The 19,491-nt window shown below is 46.7% G+C and overlaps 1 protein-coding gene across 4 annotated transcripts in view; it reads left to right on the plus strand.

Moving 5' to 3' along the window:
* The window catches only part of PRICKLE2 (prickle planar cell polarity protein 2), a 342,745-nt gene that overhangs the window by 293,900 nt on the left and 29,354 nt on the right, over window positions 1–19,491 (plus strand). For all 4 annotated transcript variants that reach the window (XM_070360545.1, XM_070360548.1, XM_070360546.1 and 1 more), the window contains one exon: window positions 3,918–4,790. In XM_070360545.1, coding sequence (XP_070216646.1) covers window positions 3,918–4,790 — 873 coding nt within the window. The remainder of the gene's footprint in view (window positions 1–3,917; window positions 4,791–19,491) is intronic.

The following is a 19,491-nucleotide window of genomic DNA, read 5'->3' on the forward strand; positions in this document are numbered from 1 at the left end:
GTGCTGACCCAGCACGCTCACCGTGGCTCTGGGTCTACAGGAAGGTGCCTGCCTGGATGAGAGGGGCAGAACGCGCAGACACCTTGCATACAGCAGCCATCCCCCTGCTTGTTAGTATTTCTGTTTCTTCTGTCCCTTTTCAGTGAGACTGAAAAGCCTCTCCAGAAACTGCCACTTAAAATTTTTGCCCAGCAACTTGGAAGAGAGAAAATACATCTGTCACCATGGCATGCACACCTCTGTTTTCTCCTCTTTCTGTCTTCTTTAGCTTTGATTGCCATTCCCTTCTCCTTCCCTCTGAAATCCATAAAAAGACATCCATGCTTTATCAGAAAGGGGGACCACTGTGGCCTGCAGTATTATCACTGCTGTAGTTAAAATGTTGTCCCTGATTTATTTTTTTCCCTTAAATCCACTTTTCTGTAAAACATACTTTTCCTGCAGCAGAGAAAGGGTGTGCTCTGTGTATCATGCATACCACAGTGTCTGGGTGCTCTGCTCTGACCATATTATCCAAATATTCCCTATTTATACAGCCGTGCAGCACGGACCCTGCATCAGGCAGCTGTTGCCAGGGCAACGGTACTTTTGCCTGCACACAGCAGAGTAAACAGTCCTATAAACAGACCAAGGCTGTAGCAGCGGTAGACATATACACCCTCAGAGAAGTACTTAAAGGGCTTAGAGAGGGAATAAAAAAGGAACGCTTAGATGTGGAATGGCCAAGCCCTTTTCCAGATGTTTAGAGTTCAGGAGCAGTTCAGAGCACCATCTGACATCATTGATGTTTATCAGGGGCCACGTTCCTATGCTGGCTGGGCCACTTTGGAACACGCCTCATCCTCCGCTCTCCCCACCGCGAGCCAGCCTTGTGCGGGGCCTCCACTCCCAGAACTAGGCCCACACTGCTGCATCTGGGCGTGTTCCCTTGCAGGAGCATGGAGAGGCAGCTGGTGGAGCACAGGCCATAGGAACTGGACTTCCCACACCTCTGACAGGCAGCGGGTGAGGCTGCAGCTGCTGGGGAGGCCACGCTGAGTTGGAGCTCACTGCGAGGACCCAGGGCAGCCAGGTGTCAGCTCCAGTTCTCGGGACGAGGAGGACGGGGATGGGGAGGACCTAGCCAGCCTCAGCTCTTTCTTGAACAGCATCCAGATAGCAGCCCTCAGGGCAAAGAGAGACAGGTGTTGAGACCTCACGAACACACAAGAAGACCAAGAGTTAGCAGAGTCTAAGCACTGACTCTATCTTAACTCAGTTCTCACAGCAGCCCCAAGAAGTACTGTTATTATCCCTGTTTTAGTGTGGAGGAGACGCAGGCCCAGAGACGAGAAGCCACTTGCCTAGGGTCACACAGTCCTTCAGCGGCTGTACTAAGCTGATAGGTTTCAGAGTCTTTATAACCTGCTGGCATGGTGTGGAGCTGTGGTTTGAACCTGTATTTGTCTGAGTCCTGAGGCCTCACTCTTGAGTACTAGAGGGTTCTGCTTGCCTCTGCTCCCTCCAATAGCCTGGTGAGGGAAGTGTTTTTGTGGGGGTTTTGCTTTGTTTTAAATTTTTATTGAAGTATTTAGTCGCTTTACAATGTTGTGTTAGTTTATACTAAACAGAAAGTTAATCAGCCATACATCTATATATATATATATATATATACATACTGTATATGTACATGTGTATATGTATGTATGTATGTATGTATGTCCTCTTTGGGAGGATTTCCTTCCCATTTAGGTCCCCACAGAGCATTGAGTAGAGTTCCCTGTGCTACACAGTAGGTTCTTACCATCTGTTTGATACTTAGTATCAATAGTGTATATTTGTCAATCCCAGTCTCCCAGTTTATCCCACCCCCTTTCCCACTTGGTGACCATACATTTGCTCTGTACATCTGTGTCTCACGTTCTGCTTTGCAAATAAGATCGTCTATATCAATTTTTTTCAGATTCTACATATATGTGTTTGTATATGATATGTTTTTCTTTTTGTGACTTACTTCACTCTGAATGAGAGCCTCTAGGTCCATCCATGTCTCTACAAATGACCCAATTTTGCTCCTTTGTATCGCTGAGTAATATTCCATTGTGTGTGTGGAGCTCCAGCTCTGGGCCTGCTGTTTCTAGCCCCATCCCCGCCAGTTCTCACTCCTCCTGGGGAAGTAGTGCTGTGACAGGGACTTGATTGAGTGTCTCACTCACCTTGGGGTGCCCTTGTGGCTTCTCCTGTCCCTCTAAATATCCCCTTTCAGTCCCTATAGCCTGACGCCTAAATAAACAGAGACCCCCTTAGTTTGGGGAGGAGCTCCTAGGAGAAGATCATACCTTACTCTTCTCTCTCTGGACCAGGGACATAAAGACAGTGAGGCGAACACAGAGAGGGCCCGGAGAGGCTGCTGCACTTGTGGCCTTTGGCTCTTGCCCTTCTCCTTTTCCCCGTTTCTCATTCACACCCTCTCTAGACAAGTCTCTAAAGGTTATTCCTGGAAAGTTCAGACTCGGGACTGTCAGCCACCACAGGTGACAGTTCCCATCCATACTGCCTTTCAGGGAAGACATTTATCACGAGCTATGAGGAGTCTTGCCAAGGTCCCCTCCTATCCCACAGTCACTGCTGGGTCTGCACTCCTATGGGGTTGGGGGAAGGGGCCCCCACCACTTCCGACTCCCATTCTGCCTGTTTAGTAACTGCTGTCAAAAGGTCTCCCTGTGTGGTTACCTTAGTAACAGATGCAGGTGCCTCTCTCACTGACCTGGCGCAGGTCACGTGCACAACCTTAAACTAGTTGTTGGGTTTGGAGGAGATATGGTATTTTTATTGAACAGTGCCAGTCCAGCTGTGGCTTTAGCCCCGCCCAAAGCTCATGGCCAAGGGTGGCAGGAAGATGGTGTCTCACCACGGGGTTAAGTCCTGTAACTGGAAGAGGGCAGAACAGCCAGGGCTATGGGAAGTTCCTGGAAGCAGGTGTGACAAGATTATATAAACCAGGCACAGCTTTGGCACAGGGAGGAAGTTACACAAGGAATATGCATGCTTATGGTAAGGAGATGTCTTTGACAAACCAGGTCCAAGTTTTTCCTTACATGAGCTGAAATCCACTTTTTTCCTTTCCACTGAGCTGCTAAACTGATGTCCCCTTAGAGTGTCATACGCTAGTGAAGGGATTCAGTTCACTTGCCCATTCCACATGTGAAGAGCCCCTGGGGCATGAGCCCCAGGCCATGTTCATGGAGATACCCCGGAAACTTCATCATCCAGCTTCACTTTTAGTAATTAATAGATGCACGTATGTAGTGGCTCGTTGTCAAGCAGTATTCGTGCTGTGAAGAAAATACAGCAGGTGAGGATGGACAACAGTCACGGGTAGCTGTGAGGGGGGGACAGGGCCACGAAGCAGAGTGAAAGACAATTATCAAGGTCACGGTTAGGAGCCAGACGTGCTGGGCATAGATCTCATCTGTGATTGCTAGCTCTTGTACACTGAGCAAGTTATTTAATCACCTATGCCTCTGTGTTCTCATCTGAAAAGTGGACATAGTATTAGAGATCTTCCTCCTGCAGTTGAGAGGTTAAGTGAGTTCACATATATGCAAAGCATTTAAAGCGGTGATTCTCACACCTGAGTATCATTATTGCTGTTTATCTGGAGGAATGTGCCCTGGTCAGAAGGATTCGTGGACAGGCCACTTTGATCTGGTTTCTCTGCCCTCAGGGCACATGAGTTAAGGCGGACCTGACTGGTAAAACACGGCGACTGTCATAAGACACGAATACTGTTTACGCGGGAGCCTGATAGTCTACCTGTAGACATTTTATTCTGCAGCATCTAGAACCCTGAGTCAATCCAGGGTGCTGTACATTTCATGTTGTGTCACAGCACTCTGAGCAGCTCGTCACCCTATTCGTGTCCCTTCTTTTCCCAGGAATTGACCAAGGTCAAATGACCTATGACGGCCAACACTGGCACGCCACTGAGACTTGTTTCTGCTGCGCTCACTGCAAGAAGTCGCTCCTGGGGCGGCCCTTCCTCCCCAAACAAGGCCAGATCTTCTGCTCGCGGGCCTGCAGCGCCGGCGAGGACCCCAATGGCTCAGACTCCTCCGATTCCGCCTTCCAAAACGCCCGGGCCAAGGAGTCCCGGCGCAGCGCCAAGATCGGCAAGAACAAGGGCAAGACGGAGGAGCCGCTGCTCAACCAGCACAGCCAGCTGCAGGTGAGCTCCAACCGGCTGTCGGCCGACGTGGACCCTCTGTCACTGCAGATGGACCTGCTCAGCCTGTCCAGCCAGACGCCCAGCCTCAACCGGGACCCCATCTGGAGGAGCCGGGACGAGCCATACCACTACGGGAACAAGCTGGAGCAGAGCCAGCCGCAGAGCCCCTTGCAGCTCCTCAGCCAGTGCAACATCAGAACTTCCTACAGCCCCGGTGGGCAGGGCGCTGGAGCCCAGACCGATGTGTGGGCCAAGCACTTCGGCAACCCGAAGAGGAGCTCGTCGCTGGCCATGAAGGGCCACGGTGGCAGCTTCATCAAGGAGTGCCGGGAGGACTACTACCCGGGCAGGCTGCGGTCCCAGGAGAGCTACAGTGACATGTCCAGCCAGAGCTTCAGTGAAACCCGGGGCGGCATCCCAGTCCCCAAGTACGAGGAAGAGGAGGAGGAGGAAGGGGGCTTGTCCGCTCAGCAGTGTCGAACCCGGCACCCCATCAGCTCGCTGAAGTACACTGAGGACATGACGCCCACTGAGCAGACCCCGCGGGGGTCCATGGAGTCGCTGGCGCTGTCTAATGCAACAGGTAGGTTCTGGTCTCCTGGTACCCTGAGAATGTTCTCGGGGTCCTCTGATTGCTGGTCCTCAGGATTTTTGCATCATGCCTGCCACATGCCCTCCTCCACCAGGTTGTCGAGGAAGGTGAACCCCATGCCAGTGGCTCCTTTGATTGGATTCCTTCTAAGTGGAGCCTGACACAGGGGTTAAGGTGCCTGTGATGAACAGCGTGCTCGCATGTTGAGAACATGATGCCAAGGAAGAGGAGCGAGAGAGACAGGGAAGGACGGGGAGAAGCCAAGTGGAAAATGCTGTCTGGGCTGGGGTCACGCTTCAGCCTGAGCCCACAGGGGGCTCTGAAGGATGAGTGGGACCATACGGTGGGGTGGCTTCCTTTTTGGGACAAAGGGACGGATGCTTTGCTCAGTCATGTCAGTCAGTCATTGGTCCTGGGCAACTGGAGAGCTACTTGGGGATGAGGTTGTGGATGTGGGCACAGGGGCAGGAGAGCACCTCTCGGCCAAAAGCGACATTAAAGAGAAGGGGTGGGCGGTTGTGAGCTCCAGTATCTTATTAGGGAGCTGGTTTTAGTGTGTGGATAAAGATGAAAGAAATGAGGACAGATAAGGAGCAAGCAGGCAGGCTGAGAAGGACAAAAGTGTTGAGAGAGACATAAGACAGACAGACAATCCATTGCCTGCTCTTGCCAACTACATTGTCCAGCTGTTTTGTGTACACGTGTAGACAATGTCGGCATTCTCCGAGATGACACTGTGCAAAGTGTCATCTGAGGAGCAGGTCTATCCACAGTGCACCTGGAGATAAGTACTGATATTAACAGTGTTTACGCTCTCTGGGAGCAATTTGACATTATTGCAACATCCAAGCGCATGTTCAGTGGGCTTGTCTCTGCTGGTTCAGGTGTGGACTGGACAAGGTGTTACAGACCGGTGGGTGAGTTGTCTGTGGCATGTGCTGGGTGTCAGTCCTGTTCAGGTGGGTCACATATCAGGCCATACTGGGCTGAAATGTGAAAACTGGTCCTTCACTTCAGATAGATGGAGAAATGCTGCTTGAAGGAGCATTGAGTGTCTCTGCCTTTTGTGGGTGGGACACCAGGAAGGAGACACATGTCTGTCCATTCCAGTAGGGATCCCAGAGTCAAATGTGTCTGTCCCAGTGAAAACTGTGACAGCCTTATGCACATCAGCCCCCTCTGGAGGGACAGCCGCCGCTGGCTCCAGCTGGTTGTTGCCGCCTGCAGGAATGTTTATTTATTTATTCAACTAAGAGTGATATGGCACTCACCATGTGCCAGACATTGTTCCAAGCACTTGATAAATAGTCACTCAGTTAAATCATCACAGCTCTTTGAAAGAGAGAGACTTTTAACGTTCTCAGTTCAGAGTAGAAGAAACTGAAGCACAGAGAGGTTGAAGCACTTGCCTAAAGTCATCCAACTTTCAAAGCAGAGATTGGAACTTCTGCATGTGACCCCAGAGCAGTGCTGTTCCGCACATCAGGCTGCCAACCTCATCTGAGCTCCATGCTGTCAGATCTTCCAGGTTCCCAAATAAGTTAAAATTTTGGATTTTTTTTTTTTTAATGTAAAGCTGATTGGAACTCTCTGCTGAACGCAAAATGTGTCTCTGAGTTGTAGGATATATGTAGGTTGTGTTATTAACATCATCATCCTCTCCGATGCTTTCACAGCTGTGTGCTCCTTTGTCTTGGAGGACAAAGAGCAGATATCTTTACCCCCATGTTTCAGATGAAAAAAATGAGGCCTTGGTGACTAAGCATGTTGCCTAATGTCATACAAAGGTGCAATTAGCACAGAGTGATGACTGCCTGGCTTCCAGCCCAGTTTGTACTGTTCTCAAAAGATTTATATGCTATAATTATTTAAGAGGCCAGAAGATATGTATGTAATTCAGACTTTGAAGTGGAGTTTCTCAAAGCTAGACCACCTGTATCAGAATCATTGGCTGCTTGATTGAACCATGAATTCCAGGGCCTCCTATCCAGGCCCAGGATATCAGACCCAGTAGAGGTGGGGCCCAGGAACCTGCATTTTGAACAGCTCTCTGCTGGTGCTCATACAACCACTGTCTAGAGCAGTTGTTCTTAGGTTTGTCTGTTCTGACTTGATTGTTCTCACAATGTAACTTAGGAGGAAATCAGGAGATCCTGATTGGAGGTTCAATTCAGTTCAGTCGTTCAGTCATGTCCAACTCTTTGTGACCCCCATGAATTGCAGCACACCAGGCCTCCCTGTCCATCACCAACTCCCAGAGTTTACCCAAACTCATGTCCATCGAGTCAGTGATGCCATCCAGCCATCTCATCCTCTGTCGTCCCCTTCTCCTCCTGCCCCCAATCCCTCCCAGCATCAGAGTCTTTTCCAGTGAGTCAACTCTTTGCATGAGGTGGCCAAAGTATTGGAGTTTCAGCTTTAGCATCATTCCTTCCAAAGAACATCCAGGACTGATCTCCTTTAGAATGGACTGGTTGGATCTCCTTGCAGTCCAAGGGACTCTCAGGAGTCTCCTCTTGAGAAGAAAGGTCTTTTGAACACCACAGTCCAAAAGCATCAATTCTTCGGCGCTCAGCTTTCTTCACAGTCCAACTCTCACATCTATACATGACCACTGGAAAAACCATAGCCTTGACTAGACGGACCTTTGTTGGCAAAGTAATGTCTCTGCTTTTGAATATGCTATATAGGTTGGTCATAACTTTCCTTCCAAGGAGTAAGCGTCTTTTAATTTCATGGCTGCAGTCACCATCTACAGTGATTTTGGAGCCCAGAAAAATAAAGTCTGCCACTGTTTCCACTGTTTCCCCATCTATTTCCCATGAAGTGACGGGACCAGATGCCATGATCTTCATTTTCTGAATGTTGAGCTTTAAGCCAACTTTTTCACTCTCCTCTTTCACTTTCATCAAGAGGCTTTTGAGTTCCTCTTCACTTTCTGCCATAAGGGTGGTGTCATCTGCATATCTGAGGTTATTTCTATTTCTCCCAGCAATCTTGATTCCAGCTTGTGCTTCTTCCAGCCCAGCGTTTCTCATGTACTCTGCATAGAAGTTAAATAAGCAGGGTGACAATATACAGCCTTGACATACTCCTTTTCCTATTTGGAACCAGTTTGTTGTTCCATGTCCAGTTCTAACTGTTGCTTCCTGACCTGCATACAGATTTCTCAAGAGGCAGGTCAGGTGGTCTAGTATTCCCATCTCTTTCAGAATTTTCCACAGTTTATTGTGATCCACACAGTCAAAGGCAATGGCACCCCACTCCAGTACTCTTGCCTGGAAAATCCCATGGAATCAGGAGTCTGGTAGGCTGCAGTTCATGGGGTTGCTATGAGTCGGACATGACTGAGCGACTTCACTTTCACTTTTCACTTTCATGCATTGGAGAAGGAAATGGCAACCCACTCCAGTGTTCTTGCCTGGAGAATCCCAGGGATGGCAGAGCCTGGTGGGCTGCCATCTATGGGGCCACACAGAGTCGGACATGACTGAAGCGATTTAGCAGCAGCAGCAGCAGCACACAGTCAAAGGCTTTGGCATAGTCAATAAAGCAGAAATAGATGTTTCTCTGGAATTCTCTTCCTTTTTCAATGATCCAGCAGATATTGGCCGTTTGATCTCTGGTTCCTCTGCCTTTTCTAAAACCAGCTTGAACATCTGGAAGATTGGAGGTTAGAGGTTGGAGAATGTTGGAAAGACCAACTAAGTACATTTGAAGAATATATAGTCTCCGACCCTAAGGAAAAGGCAGGTAATTTATCCTCAAGATTTTCTGTAGATCCTTGGGCAAAGCAGCGAGTGCCCCTCTGTCTCTGAGAACTTTTTGGAAAGCAGCCCTGAACCACATCTGACAGAGCTGAGAAAAATTGCCCAGACCAGCACTGTCTGATACGGTAGCCACAAGCCACATGTGACTATTGAAATTTGAGTAATCAAGATTCATTTTGATATTTGGCAAAACCAGTACAATTATGTAAAGTTTAAAAATAAAATAAAATTAAAAAAAAAAAAAGATGAAATGAAAATTTCAGGCTATTAGCTATACAAGCCACCTTTCAAGTGCTCACCAGCCATGAGCTGAATTTTAAATTTCATTTCATTTTAATCAGTTTCATTTTCAATCACCACGTGTAGCTAAACCAGAGGCTACCCTATGGATGGCACAGATGAAGGGAGGGAGCTGTTAGGGTGGGCAGAATTTTAACCCCATTATTAACCTTTTTGGGCTTCCCTGGTGACTCAGCTGGTAAAGAATCCACCTGCAGTGTGGAAGACCTGGGTTCTCTCCCTTGGTTGGGAAGATGCCCTGGAGAAGGAAACAGCTACCCGCTCTGGTATTCTGGTCGGAGAATTCCATGGACTGTATAGTCCATGGGATCGCAAAGAGTTTGACAGGACTGAGTGACTTTCATTATCATTAATATCTTTGGGAATTCTGTTCTGAGCCCTGGTTTTTCAAATTCTAACTTACTTCTTGGTTTGGACTCCCTAGGTTCAAATCCAACCTGCCTATAGGAGCTGTGTGGCCTTAAAGCAGTCACTTAAATTCCTTAAGGTTCAATGGCCTCATCTATGGCATTTGATGAGTAATAGGACTTCCTTTTTAGGGTTTCTGTAGAAGGAAATGATCATACACTTAAACACACTAATATAGTCTTTGACACACATGATTGTCTCCAATGGTTACCTGAGTTTTTATTTTTTATTTTTCTCTCTCATCCTAAACATACTGGTGCATGGTTTTGGCCTCTCGGGATGTTTTGGCTTCTGGTATCTCCCAGCATCCAGCTACCATGCAGGTTTTCATTTTTAGGTTTGAAACTGTTTTTGTGGGCTCCTCTTTTCCCTAATCAACCTGAGAAGAGCATGGAAAACAGGCCTAAAGAAATCCATCTTGAGCCCCTGTGTTTCCATGGATCTGTCAGACACGGCAGTGTTGGAAGGGAGATTATAGCTAATATTTGCAGCACCGTTCATAGCATCCTTCACCATGAGACCTCACCCTGAACGCCTTTCACATATACCAAGGACATGGTGTTAACTAGTCTTTTTGCCGCTGACCCTTACTGTTGCATGTGAATTTTGCTGGAAAATTCAGTAGTTTTTTGAGAATGCAGCATTGTGAACTGTGTGTATCTTTAAACCCTAGAATCCCAGGCTATGAGTGAAGGTTGTTTAGTCACTGAGTTGTGTCTGACCCTTTCATGACCTGTTCCTCTGTCCATGGGATTTTCCAGGCAAGAATACTGGACTGGATAGCTATTCCCTTTTCCAGAGGATCTTCCTGATCCAAGGATCAAGCCTGCATCTCCTGATTGTCAGGAGGATTCTTTACCACTCAGCCACCAAGGAATCCCTGGGAGTGAAAGTACAAATCACAAAAGGCTCAGTCAAAAATACCTTGATCTTTCAGCGAAAACTAGGTTTCAAGATAATGGATTTTTTTTTTTCTCTTCCATGGCCAGTAACTTGTTGTTAACTATGTCTGCAGTGTTTAATCTGGCACGAAGCATGAGCTTTTTGTGGGCAGCATTTTTTCCTTACAGCAAGTCTGAAAAGCCAGGGAGCCCCAGTGGCTTGCCAGCCTCAAATCTCAGTTGAACACCTGCAGTTTTGGTTTAGAAGTGGGAGTGGACTCTCTCTTATCATCGGCAAACGTGGTCCATCCCTTCTGCTCACTCAGAGTGAATCAGGCGGGCTTGGTCACCATTTGCACCCCCCACTAAATGGAGTCTTGCAGAAGCTCTTTTAAAAAAAAAAAAATTAGCTGCACTGTGCAGCATGTGGGAGATAGTTCCCTGACCAGGAATCGGACCCGCAAACCCTGCAGTAAAAGCGTGGATTCTTAACCACTGGACCACCAGGGAAGAACATTGCAGAAGTTCTTTGACCCTGCCATTGTCTAACCACGCCTCTAAAGCAGCTTGCAGCCTGGGTGATGGTAGTATTATAAATAGGAGTAACAAAATCAACAACAGCTACCATTACCGGATGTTTATCATGTACCAAGGATGGTTTTAAGTACTTTACAGGAAGTAACTCACAACACCCTGTGAGGTAGATAGAGTTATTTCCATTTTATAGGTAACTTAAGTGAGACCCAGAGAGGCTAAGTAGCCCGAGGCCACATGGCTCGGAAGTAGAGGACTGGGATTCCTAGCTCCAGAGCCTGTGCCCTGGACCCTGTGCCATGGCAGGAATGCTTGATGGTGATGATATAAGTGAAGATAATCGTAACAGATCACTGACTGGGACATGACCTGGTAACAACTTCATATATAACATCTCTTCCAGTCTTCATAACAGCCCTGTGAGAGAAGTCTGATTATTATACCAATTTTACACTAAAGTGTAAAGTGTACATGGGCACACTAAAGTGCAGAGACATTGTGACCTCCGCATGGCCCCACTAATGGCCAGGACCTGAGCCCTAGGTGTGGTAGTCTTCAAAGCCCTTACTCTGAACCTCGATCTGCATCTTCACAGGAAGATGGTGGGTGGTGTTCACAGTCTAGAGATTTGCACAGTGACTCTCTGAAGAGACAAGGATTCCTTTTCCTGTGCAGCCAGTTTGTTGATCGGTCTGTTAGGCTCAGGCGGGACTAGAGGGAAGCCTGAGAGCCCAAACACCAATGGAGAACTGAATGGCAGAAGCAGTGGAGGTGGTCCGAGGTGATGTGCCCAGGTGAGAGGCAGGAAAGACAAAAGAGACGAGTACAAACCATCCCAGGGTGAGCACCCAGACAGAAGGCACTCATGGGGAGGAGACCGCGGCCATAGTGCCAGGTGGAGTCTGGGTTCAAGTCACACTGGAGCAGACATAGAATAGAGCTGGAATTGGGAGTGGTGACTTCAGGTAGATGCCACACAACAGCCGGAGACTGTCAGCTGGTCCCCAGGAAGGGGGACAGTGGTGAGACTGACGCTAGGGCTGTTCCTTAAGGATCAGCCAGATTCTATAAGGAGTGAAGGGTCAGAGAGAGCTAGGACCTGGAGAATCAAAATGCAGATGTGTATCGGAGTGAGAGAGGGGAAAGGCGGTTTCTCTGTTCATTCATTCAGTCAGTGAGCAGCTGTGACTGGAGCTCCTGCCCTGAGCTACAGCAGAAGGAAGGAGAGCATGGGCTGTAGGCCAGTCTGCCAGCTGGAAACCGGAGTTTGTGGTTTAATACCTATGTGACCTCGGGCAAACCTGGCTTATCTATTCTGTCTCACTGTCTCACAGTATCACATTGTCCTCATCTTTTTTTTGGAGGGAGGGATGTTGGGGGGGCCCACAGTACATGGCTTGTAGGATTTCAGTTCCCAGACTAGGGATTGAACCCAGACCATGACAGTGAAAGCACTGAATCCTAACCACTGGACCACCAGGGAACTCTCTTACTGTCTTCATCTTCCAAATGAAATGATAGCATTGCCTTGTAGACTTGTTGTGGGAATTAAATAAGTAAATTCCCATAAAGAATTTAGCACAATGCCTGACACCCTCTGAGTTACTATTAGAGATTACACTTAGTAGGTGCCATGCCTCTGCAAGGTGCTAAGGTTGCAGTGAGCAAGGACATGGCCTTGCCCTCCTGCTCCTCATAGTGTAGTAGAATTTAATACATAATAACAATCTAACCTCAGATATGCAGATGACACCACCCTTATGGCAGACAGTGAAGACGAACTAAAAAGCCTCTTGATGAAAGTGAAAGAGGAGAGTGAAAAAGTTGGCTTAAAGCTCAACATTCAGAAAATGAATGGCATCTGGTCCCATGACTTCATGGGAAATAGATGGGGAAACAGTGGAAACAGTGTCAGACTTTATTTTTCTGGGCTCCAAAATCACTGTAGATGGTGACTGCAGCCATGAAATTAAAAGACACTTACTCCTTGGAAGGAAAGTTATGACCAACCTAGACAGCATATTCAAAAGCAGAGACATTACTTTGCCAACAAAGGTCCGTCTAGTCAAGGCTATGGTTTTTCCAGTGGTCATGTATAGATGTGAGAGTTGGACTGTGAAGAAAGCTGAGCGCCGAAGAATTGATGCTTTTGGACTGTGGTGTTCAAAAGACCTTTCTTCTCAAGAGGAGACTCCTGAGAGTCCCTTGGACTGCAAGGAGATCCAACCAGTCCATTCTAAAGGAGATCAGTCCTGGATGTTCTTTGGAAGGAATGATGCTAAAGCTGAAACTCCAATACTTTGGCCACCTCATGCAAAGAGTTGACTCACTGGAAAAGACTCTGATGCTGGGAGGGATTGGGGACAGGAGGAGAAGGGGACGACAGAGGATCAAATGGCTAGATGGCATTACTGACTCCATGGGCATGAGCTTGGGTGAACTCCGGGAGTTGGTGATGGACAGGGAGGCCTGGCGTGCTGTGATTAATGGGGTTGCAAAGAGTCAGACACAACTAAGCAAATGAACTGAACTGAACCATCTAATTGTACTATTTAAAATTACATCAGTGGTAAATGTGGGGCTAGGAGGGTATACAGAGAGGGCTCTAGCTAAGTTAGGAAGATCAGAGAGGACAGAAAAAAAATGCTTAAAGGGGTAAAGGGGGAGGCGCATTCCAGGTAGCAAGAGCAGCATGTCCAAAGGTCCTGTGGTAGGATGTATGGCAAATATAAAGACCTGAAAGAAGGCCCTATGGCTGGGTGATGCACAGAGGATAATAAGGCTGGAAGGCACAGGGGGAATAGTGCAGAACCACTTCAGATAGTTTAAGGGTTTGGGCCTTTCCACTAAGGACAGTGGAAAGCACTTGAAGTTATAGGCCAACAGGGAGGGAAGTGACATGATCAGGTTTGCATTCTGGAAAGACAGCTTCAGCTGCTGTGTGGGAATTGACTTTAAGAGGGTAAGTGCTGGTACAGAGAGACCCATTAGGAGGCAGTCCAGGATGTGCAGCCAGGAGAAGAGATGAAGGCAGCAGCCCCCACGGTGTAAACACAGCAGTGACTGAAGAGCGTGCACGTGATGGTGACTTAGGAGAGGAAATTGGCAGAGCTGGGGGAATGATCCCGGGAAGCAGAATTGCATGGATGTCAAAACATAAAAGTTGGATCAGTTTGCCTACTCTGTGATTTTTCGACCCAGGCCAGCATCAGTAGAAAGTCCATGCATGATTCACTTGGATACTCAGACAAATAACAGAGGTAGAAACCTCCCATCTTTGATTAGTGTTGTATTGGCGTGGCATATCCACACCTTTATTATCTTTTTATTGAGCTATAGTTGATTTATAATATCATATTAGTTTCAGGTATACAACATAGTAATTCAATATTTCTATAGATGATACTCCTTTTAAAGTTATTACAAAATAATGGCTGTATTTTCCTGTGCTGTGTTATCTACCCTCTTGTTTATTTATTATAAGCATATATGCATAGCACGTTCACGCCTTTAACACACATCACCTACACACCTTGACAAGGAAAGCTCAGTTGCACAATAACTGGAGGTATTGATTGCTAGCGGGTAATGGGGTAAATTTTTTTTTTTTTTTTTAGCGTTTATGGCAAACTTAAAAAGAAGGAAAAGAAACTTCAGTGTGAGAATCTGAAGTAACAAATGGAACAGCCCACTTTACCAAGAATGTCTGAGATGTTTCTTAATCCTTTTAATGTGAAACATTTGTATATTTAATTTGAGGCAGGAACATTTCTCCCATTCTTCTGCATAGCTTAGATATCCATCCTCTAACCCAATTTCTGTATTTAAATTGTTGGATAAAACTTCCTAAGCAGCTGGCACCCATGACTCGAGGAGTTAGCCCTCAAAGGTTCTCATAAATCATATGGCCCAGGACTTTCTGATCCTTTCCTCCATGGGCAAGACGTGGAAGATGCCCAGTCTGGAATTACAGGTTCGAAAACCTGGAACTCACCTTGAGTTCTGTTGTCTGGTCCCAGAGCCAACCCCAGGTCTACTTGGGGAAATGCATAGGGATCGTCTTTGTTCACTGGAATTCTGAAACTCTTTTGTTTGCAAGCCTTAGAATCCCAATTCCAATGGGTGTAAACAAACAAGATTTTGTTTTTCATCATGAAGTACAGAGTTCCCAGACTGGGAATTCCTGGTACAGCTGGTTCCAGGCACACAAACGATGGCATCAGGACTCAATCTCTTTCCTGTCTCAGGTCTTGTTTTCTGCATGGTGGCATCATTCTCAAGTGACTCCTCCCCGGAGTAGGAGAGGGTGCTTAGCAACCCCAGGCTAACATCTGTTAACATCAGGTCAAGGCGAATGGGCTGATCTTCTTTAATAGTGTCCGTGACAGTCCCAGAATTGAGTTGCATTTGCGTGACTTTGGTCACCTAACATTTGTTAAACTAACTCCCAGGTTGAGAGGGAGCTGGAGGGAATCATTGAACTGATTGGCCAAGCCTGGGTCACATGTCCATCCTGGGAACTGGGCAAGTAGGGTCAAGGTCATCAAAACTGTAGGAGTGGAAAATGGAGAAGAGGAGCTTCTCAAAGGGAAATCCAGATAGTCTTTACAAAAGAGGAGGGATGGTGCTGCAGGAGTACAAACCACAGGCATGGCACCCATCTGGGGCAGACCACCCCCCATACACACACCTTGATCTGGTTCCTTCCTCCAAAAGCCCCACCATTTAAACTTGACATCAAATGTCCATTATGGTTGTTAGCCATGTTTTGTTTTGTTTTGTTTTAATGGAGACAAAGCTCTGGTCTTTGGGACATGTCCCTGTGCTGATTGTAATGTGAAGGTTCTGGATGGTTTGGAGGGGCAGGTTAGATGGTACCCAACCTTCTGGCTCTGTGTTGAGGATGTGATTCAGGAGTGCTTTCTGACTGGTTTCATGGGCTGACTTCCTTGGTGCCCCCCTACACACAGGAAAGCGTGCCCTCTTGGCATTTCTCAGCTCTGAACCAGGCTCACAGACCAGGCACCAGATGAAAGCCAGCAGAGCGAATGTCGTAGGAGAATCTGTTTGTTCCTTGTTTTTTTGCTGAGTCAAAGCTTTGGTGTGTGGGAAAGCAGAGGACATTGTCAGAGCCAGAGGAGACAGATGGGGAACAGTGGACAGACAGACAGAGCCCAGTCCACAGTACCTACCTGTCATGGTCTCGCTGATATTTTCTGGGTCCAGAGAAACTTTTCCAGTGTCCTGGTTTTTAATAACCACTCAGGAGGCTTATTTATAACCTCCTTGGGCATGAGCAGTCAGCTATGCTGAGAGTAAGTAACCGTGGTTGCTGACAGGAGAGAAAAGATCGCTGATTTTATTCATTTTATTACTGAAAAGGCAACACTGGAAAAAAGAAAATGGGTCTAGAGTGGAGACCAGAGGATGATGGGCTTTTTAGAGTCATGAGATTTTTCAAAGTGAATTTTTAAAGAATGAGTGTGCATTTGTCTCAGAACCTTTGAATTTGGGAGTGTCACATGGGAAATCAGATAGTTCTTATCCACTTGAAAATGGTTTTGAAACTCAGATTTTTAGGATTTATGCCTTTAAAATATCGACAGTAAAATGTAAAAGAGGAAAATTGAGAAAAATGACAGGAGTGGGGGAAAATATCGTAACACCCACCACTTGACTACTGCTAATATTTCAGTGACTTTTCCAGTTTTTCCCTATATACTGGTATATCATTTTTCTTGGAGTTGGAGGCATATTGAATATTTTGTGTCCTGAATTTCTTAATTTGCATTCTATTGTTAGCTTATTTTCAGAGCTTTTGTACCCATTGTTTTTGATGACTGCATTAGTATTCCACTGAATGAATGTTATTGCATCTCTGGAATTGGACATTTAGGCAGTTTCCAATCTGATTTTATTTAAATCTTGATTTCTTTGGTTTCCATCAACAGAACATACTTTCTTGACCCTCCCTTTTCTTATCAACATAAACCTTCTAAATATTTGGCTCAGAGGCTCACCAGATCCTTGACCTCCTCAGCTTGGCCCCTTGGAAAAGCATTTTAGTATCTCCTGCACAAGATGTTCTGACCACAGGGTGATGCCTATCAGTTATACTGTGCTGACCCTCACCTGTCTAAGCCACCCCTCTTCAACCCATACATGAAGCATCTCCCAGAGCACTGGAAAATCAATGTGATCGAAACCCCACTTCCTAGTATGAGCCATGCGGAGCCAACTTTGGGGGAGTGCATTTCTCCATATAAACAGTCATCCCCTCCATCAGTTAGACTCATCCAGGGCCCACCTACATTATATTCATCTGGGATGCTTGTCAATAATGTAGATTCTTGGACCCCATCCCAGACTCACAAATAGAATCTCTCAGGGCTCAGCTTTTCTAACAAGTGCCCCCGGAGAACTCTCAGGCCTGCTAAGTTTGAGAAAGGACTGTTGAGCTAGAGGAACCCAGACTTCTCATCTTGGTGATCAGATAGTTACTATCATACTTACCATCTTATCTGTGGCTGGACTGCTCATCTATCCTGCAGTGCCCTTCTGCATCTCCTCTTAGCCCTGAGTTCAGCCTCCTATTTAGACAAAAGCAAAATGAATTATGCTTCTTCTGAGAAGCTCTGAAGATGTCCCCAAGATCAACTTGCTCTTGATAATAGTAAATATCATTCTAATTAGTTAAGAACACATGATCTGAACCATATGGATGGGGTATTCCTTAATTACATAGTATGGATTAAATATGAAAGAGGGTGATGCTTGCCAAGTGGTTTTGGCATTCTCACTGGATACAGCAGAAAAAGTGGACAGTAAAACACTCTAGTCTTCAAACAGGGCCTGTTTCAGTTCTAAATCAATGTGAAAATCAAAAGGCCATGAAACCAAAGTTTCATAAGAATTTGAGACAGGTTGATTCGTTGTTTGTTCAGCATCAAATTATTTTCAGTAGCCCTCCTCAATGTTTTACCAGCATCACCTTGAGAGCGTCTAGTTAGCTGTCTGTGGGTGGATGGATGGGTACGTGTGTATGTGTTTTCTGAGCTCTGTTCTTCCAGCCAGCTCCTCCAGCCTGCCCTTCCCAAATCAAAACCAGACCATGACATGTTTTTGGGAGGCAGCTGTCACAAATCAGGCTGAGCAAACAGGCGGGGCACCGTCTAGAAGATAAAGTCTCTGTGTTCCAACACAAAATTACTAAGAAAAAACCTCATGTTTTCTTTGGTACAAAAACTTTGAACAGCTTAAAAATGTCATGCTGAACTCCCCATCCACTAAGTAAAGATATAGGACATATTTCTTCCTTTTTTTTTTTTTTTCCGCTCTGTTCTGGAAAATCATCTTTCTCAGCTCTCACCCACCCAAGGTTTTGGTGTTCCAGTTTGCAGACTGTCCAGCCCCTATCTTCCCTTTTCTCTGTTAGCTTCCCCATGTACAAGAAGTGGAGGGAAAAACAGGCTCATTATACTCCTTGCACAAAGGAGTAGAAACCGTCCTTCTGTGCATTCCTGTTCTCTGGACCTTTCCTGGGAACAAATCCTTCACTCTCAGCTGTGCTACGTCTGAGGGATTCTCATTTCTTGAAGTTAAGCATCTTACCCAGTCAGATCTGCCTTCCTGAGTGTGTTATCCATCCAAAGACACCTGTGAGGACTTATTTTTTATTCTAATATTGTGCTTTTGGTGCTAGCATCCATAGAAAGGATTCTGTAACTGCCCTGGACTGCTCCCCTGGCTGGAGCAGAGTTTTGCCTGCTGCCTTTCAAAACGGAGGCGCTGATTTTAGAAGGGCAGAAAAGTCCATTTCAGGCTTTACTTGTGTCTTTTCCTGGAGAGCAGATTAAGCTCAGAGCTGGAAGGGAAATGAGAGAACAGCCTAGAACAACTCATCCTTTTTCTTTCTTTCTTTGTGTTTGGATCCTGGGTCCTGGGGAAAAGATCAGGGGGAGAGTGGTGGGGAATTCCCGTTGCCTGAGCTGCACATTCGTGGACAAACACTGCCTCAGGGTGAGCGTGATGGTCTAGATGAGTGGCTCTCAACGGGGGCAGGTGGAGGTGGGGAGGGTGGGGATTTTGTCACCCAGGGGACATTTGGCAATATTTGGAAACAGTTTTATTTGTCACATCTTGGGGTGCAGGGTGTTCATGGCTGCTAGTGGATAGAGGGCCAGGGTCGTACTGCTAAACATGTCCAGTGCACATGAGAGCACCTCCCCTCCCAGAAACTTTTTTAATTGTTGCTTGGAGGATGATGGCTTTCCAGCGTTGTGCTGGCGTATGCTGTACAACCACGTGAATCAGCTGTATGTATACGTATAACCCCCCACAACTTCTCAAGCCTCCCTCGCACCGCACCCCCCACCACCACCAATCCAACCCCTCTAGGTCATCAAAGAGCACCAACCCAGCAAAGAATTTTCTGGCCCCATGAGTCAGTAGTGCCAGAGTTGAGAAAGCCTGGTTTAGACATTGGGAATTCATTCAGAAAGCATCAGCCTCCATCAAAGCCTCTCAGAGCCACATCTGAGGAGGTCATGATGTCACATGGCAGGTAGTGGGTCTGCCTGGCCTGGCATTTCAGAAGCCCCCTCTGCAGCTGAAAGAACCCTTTCTGCTTGTTGGTCTGATCCCAGCCACACCACAGAGAGTGGGTTACTGTTTCAGGATCAGTCCAACTTGGTTGAAACTCCCATCACCGCTCTAGCTGCATGGCCTCAGACAAATGGCTTCAATCTCTCAGCTTCCTAGAGAACAAATGTAAATTTCTGCCACGTGGGGCTGTGGTGG

The sequence above is a fragment of the Bos mutus genome, chromosome 22 (assembly GCF_027580195.1).
Source record: "Bos mutus isolate GX-2022 chromosome 22, NWIPB_WYAK_1.1, whole genome shotgun sequence".
Lineage (NCBI taxonomy): Eukaryota > Metazoa > Chordata > Mammalia > Artiodactyla > Bovidae > Bos > Bos mutus.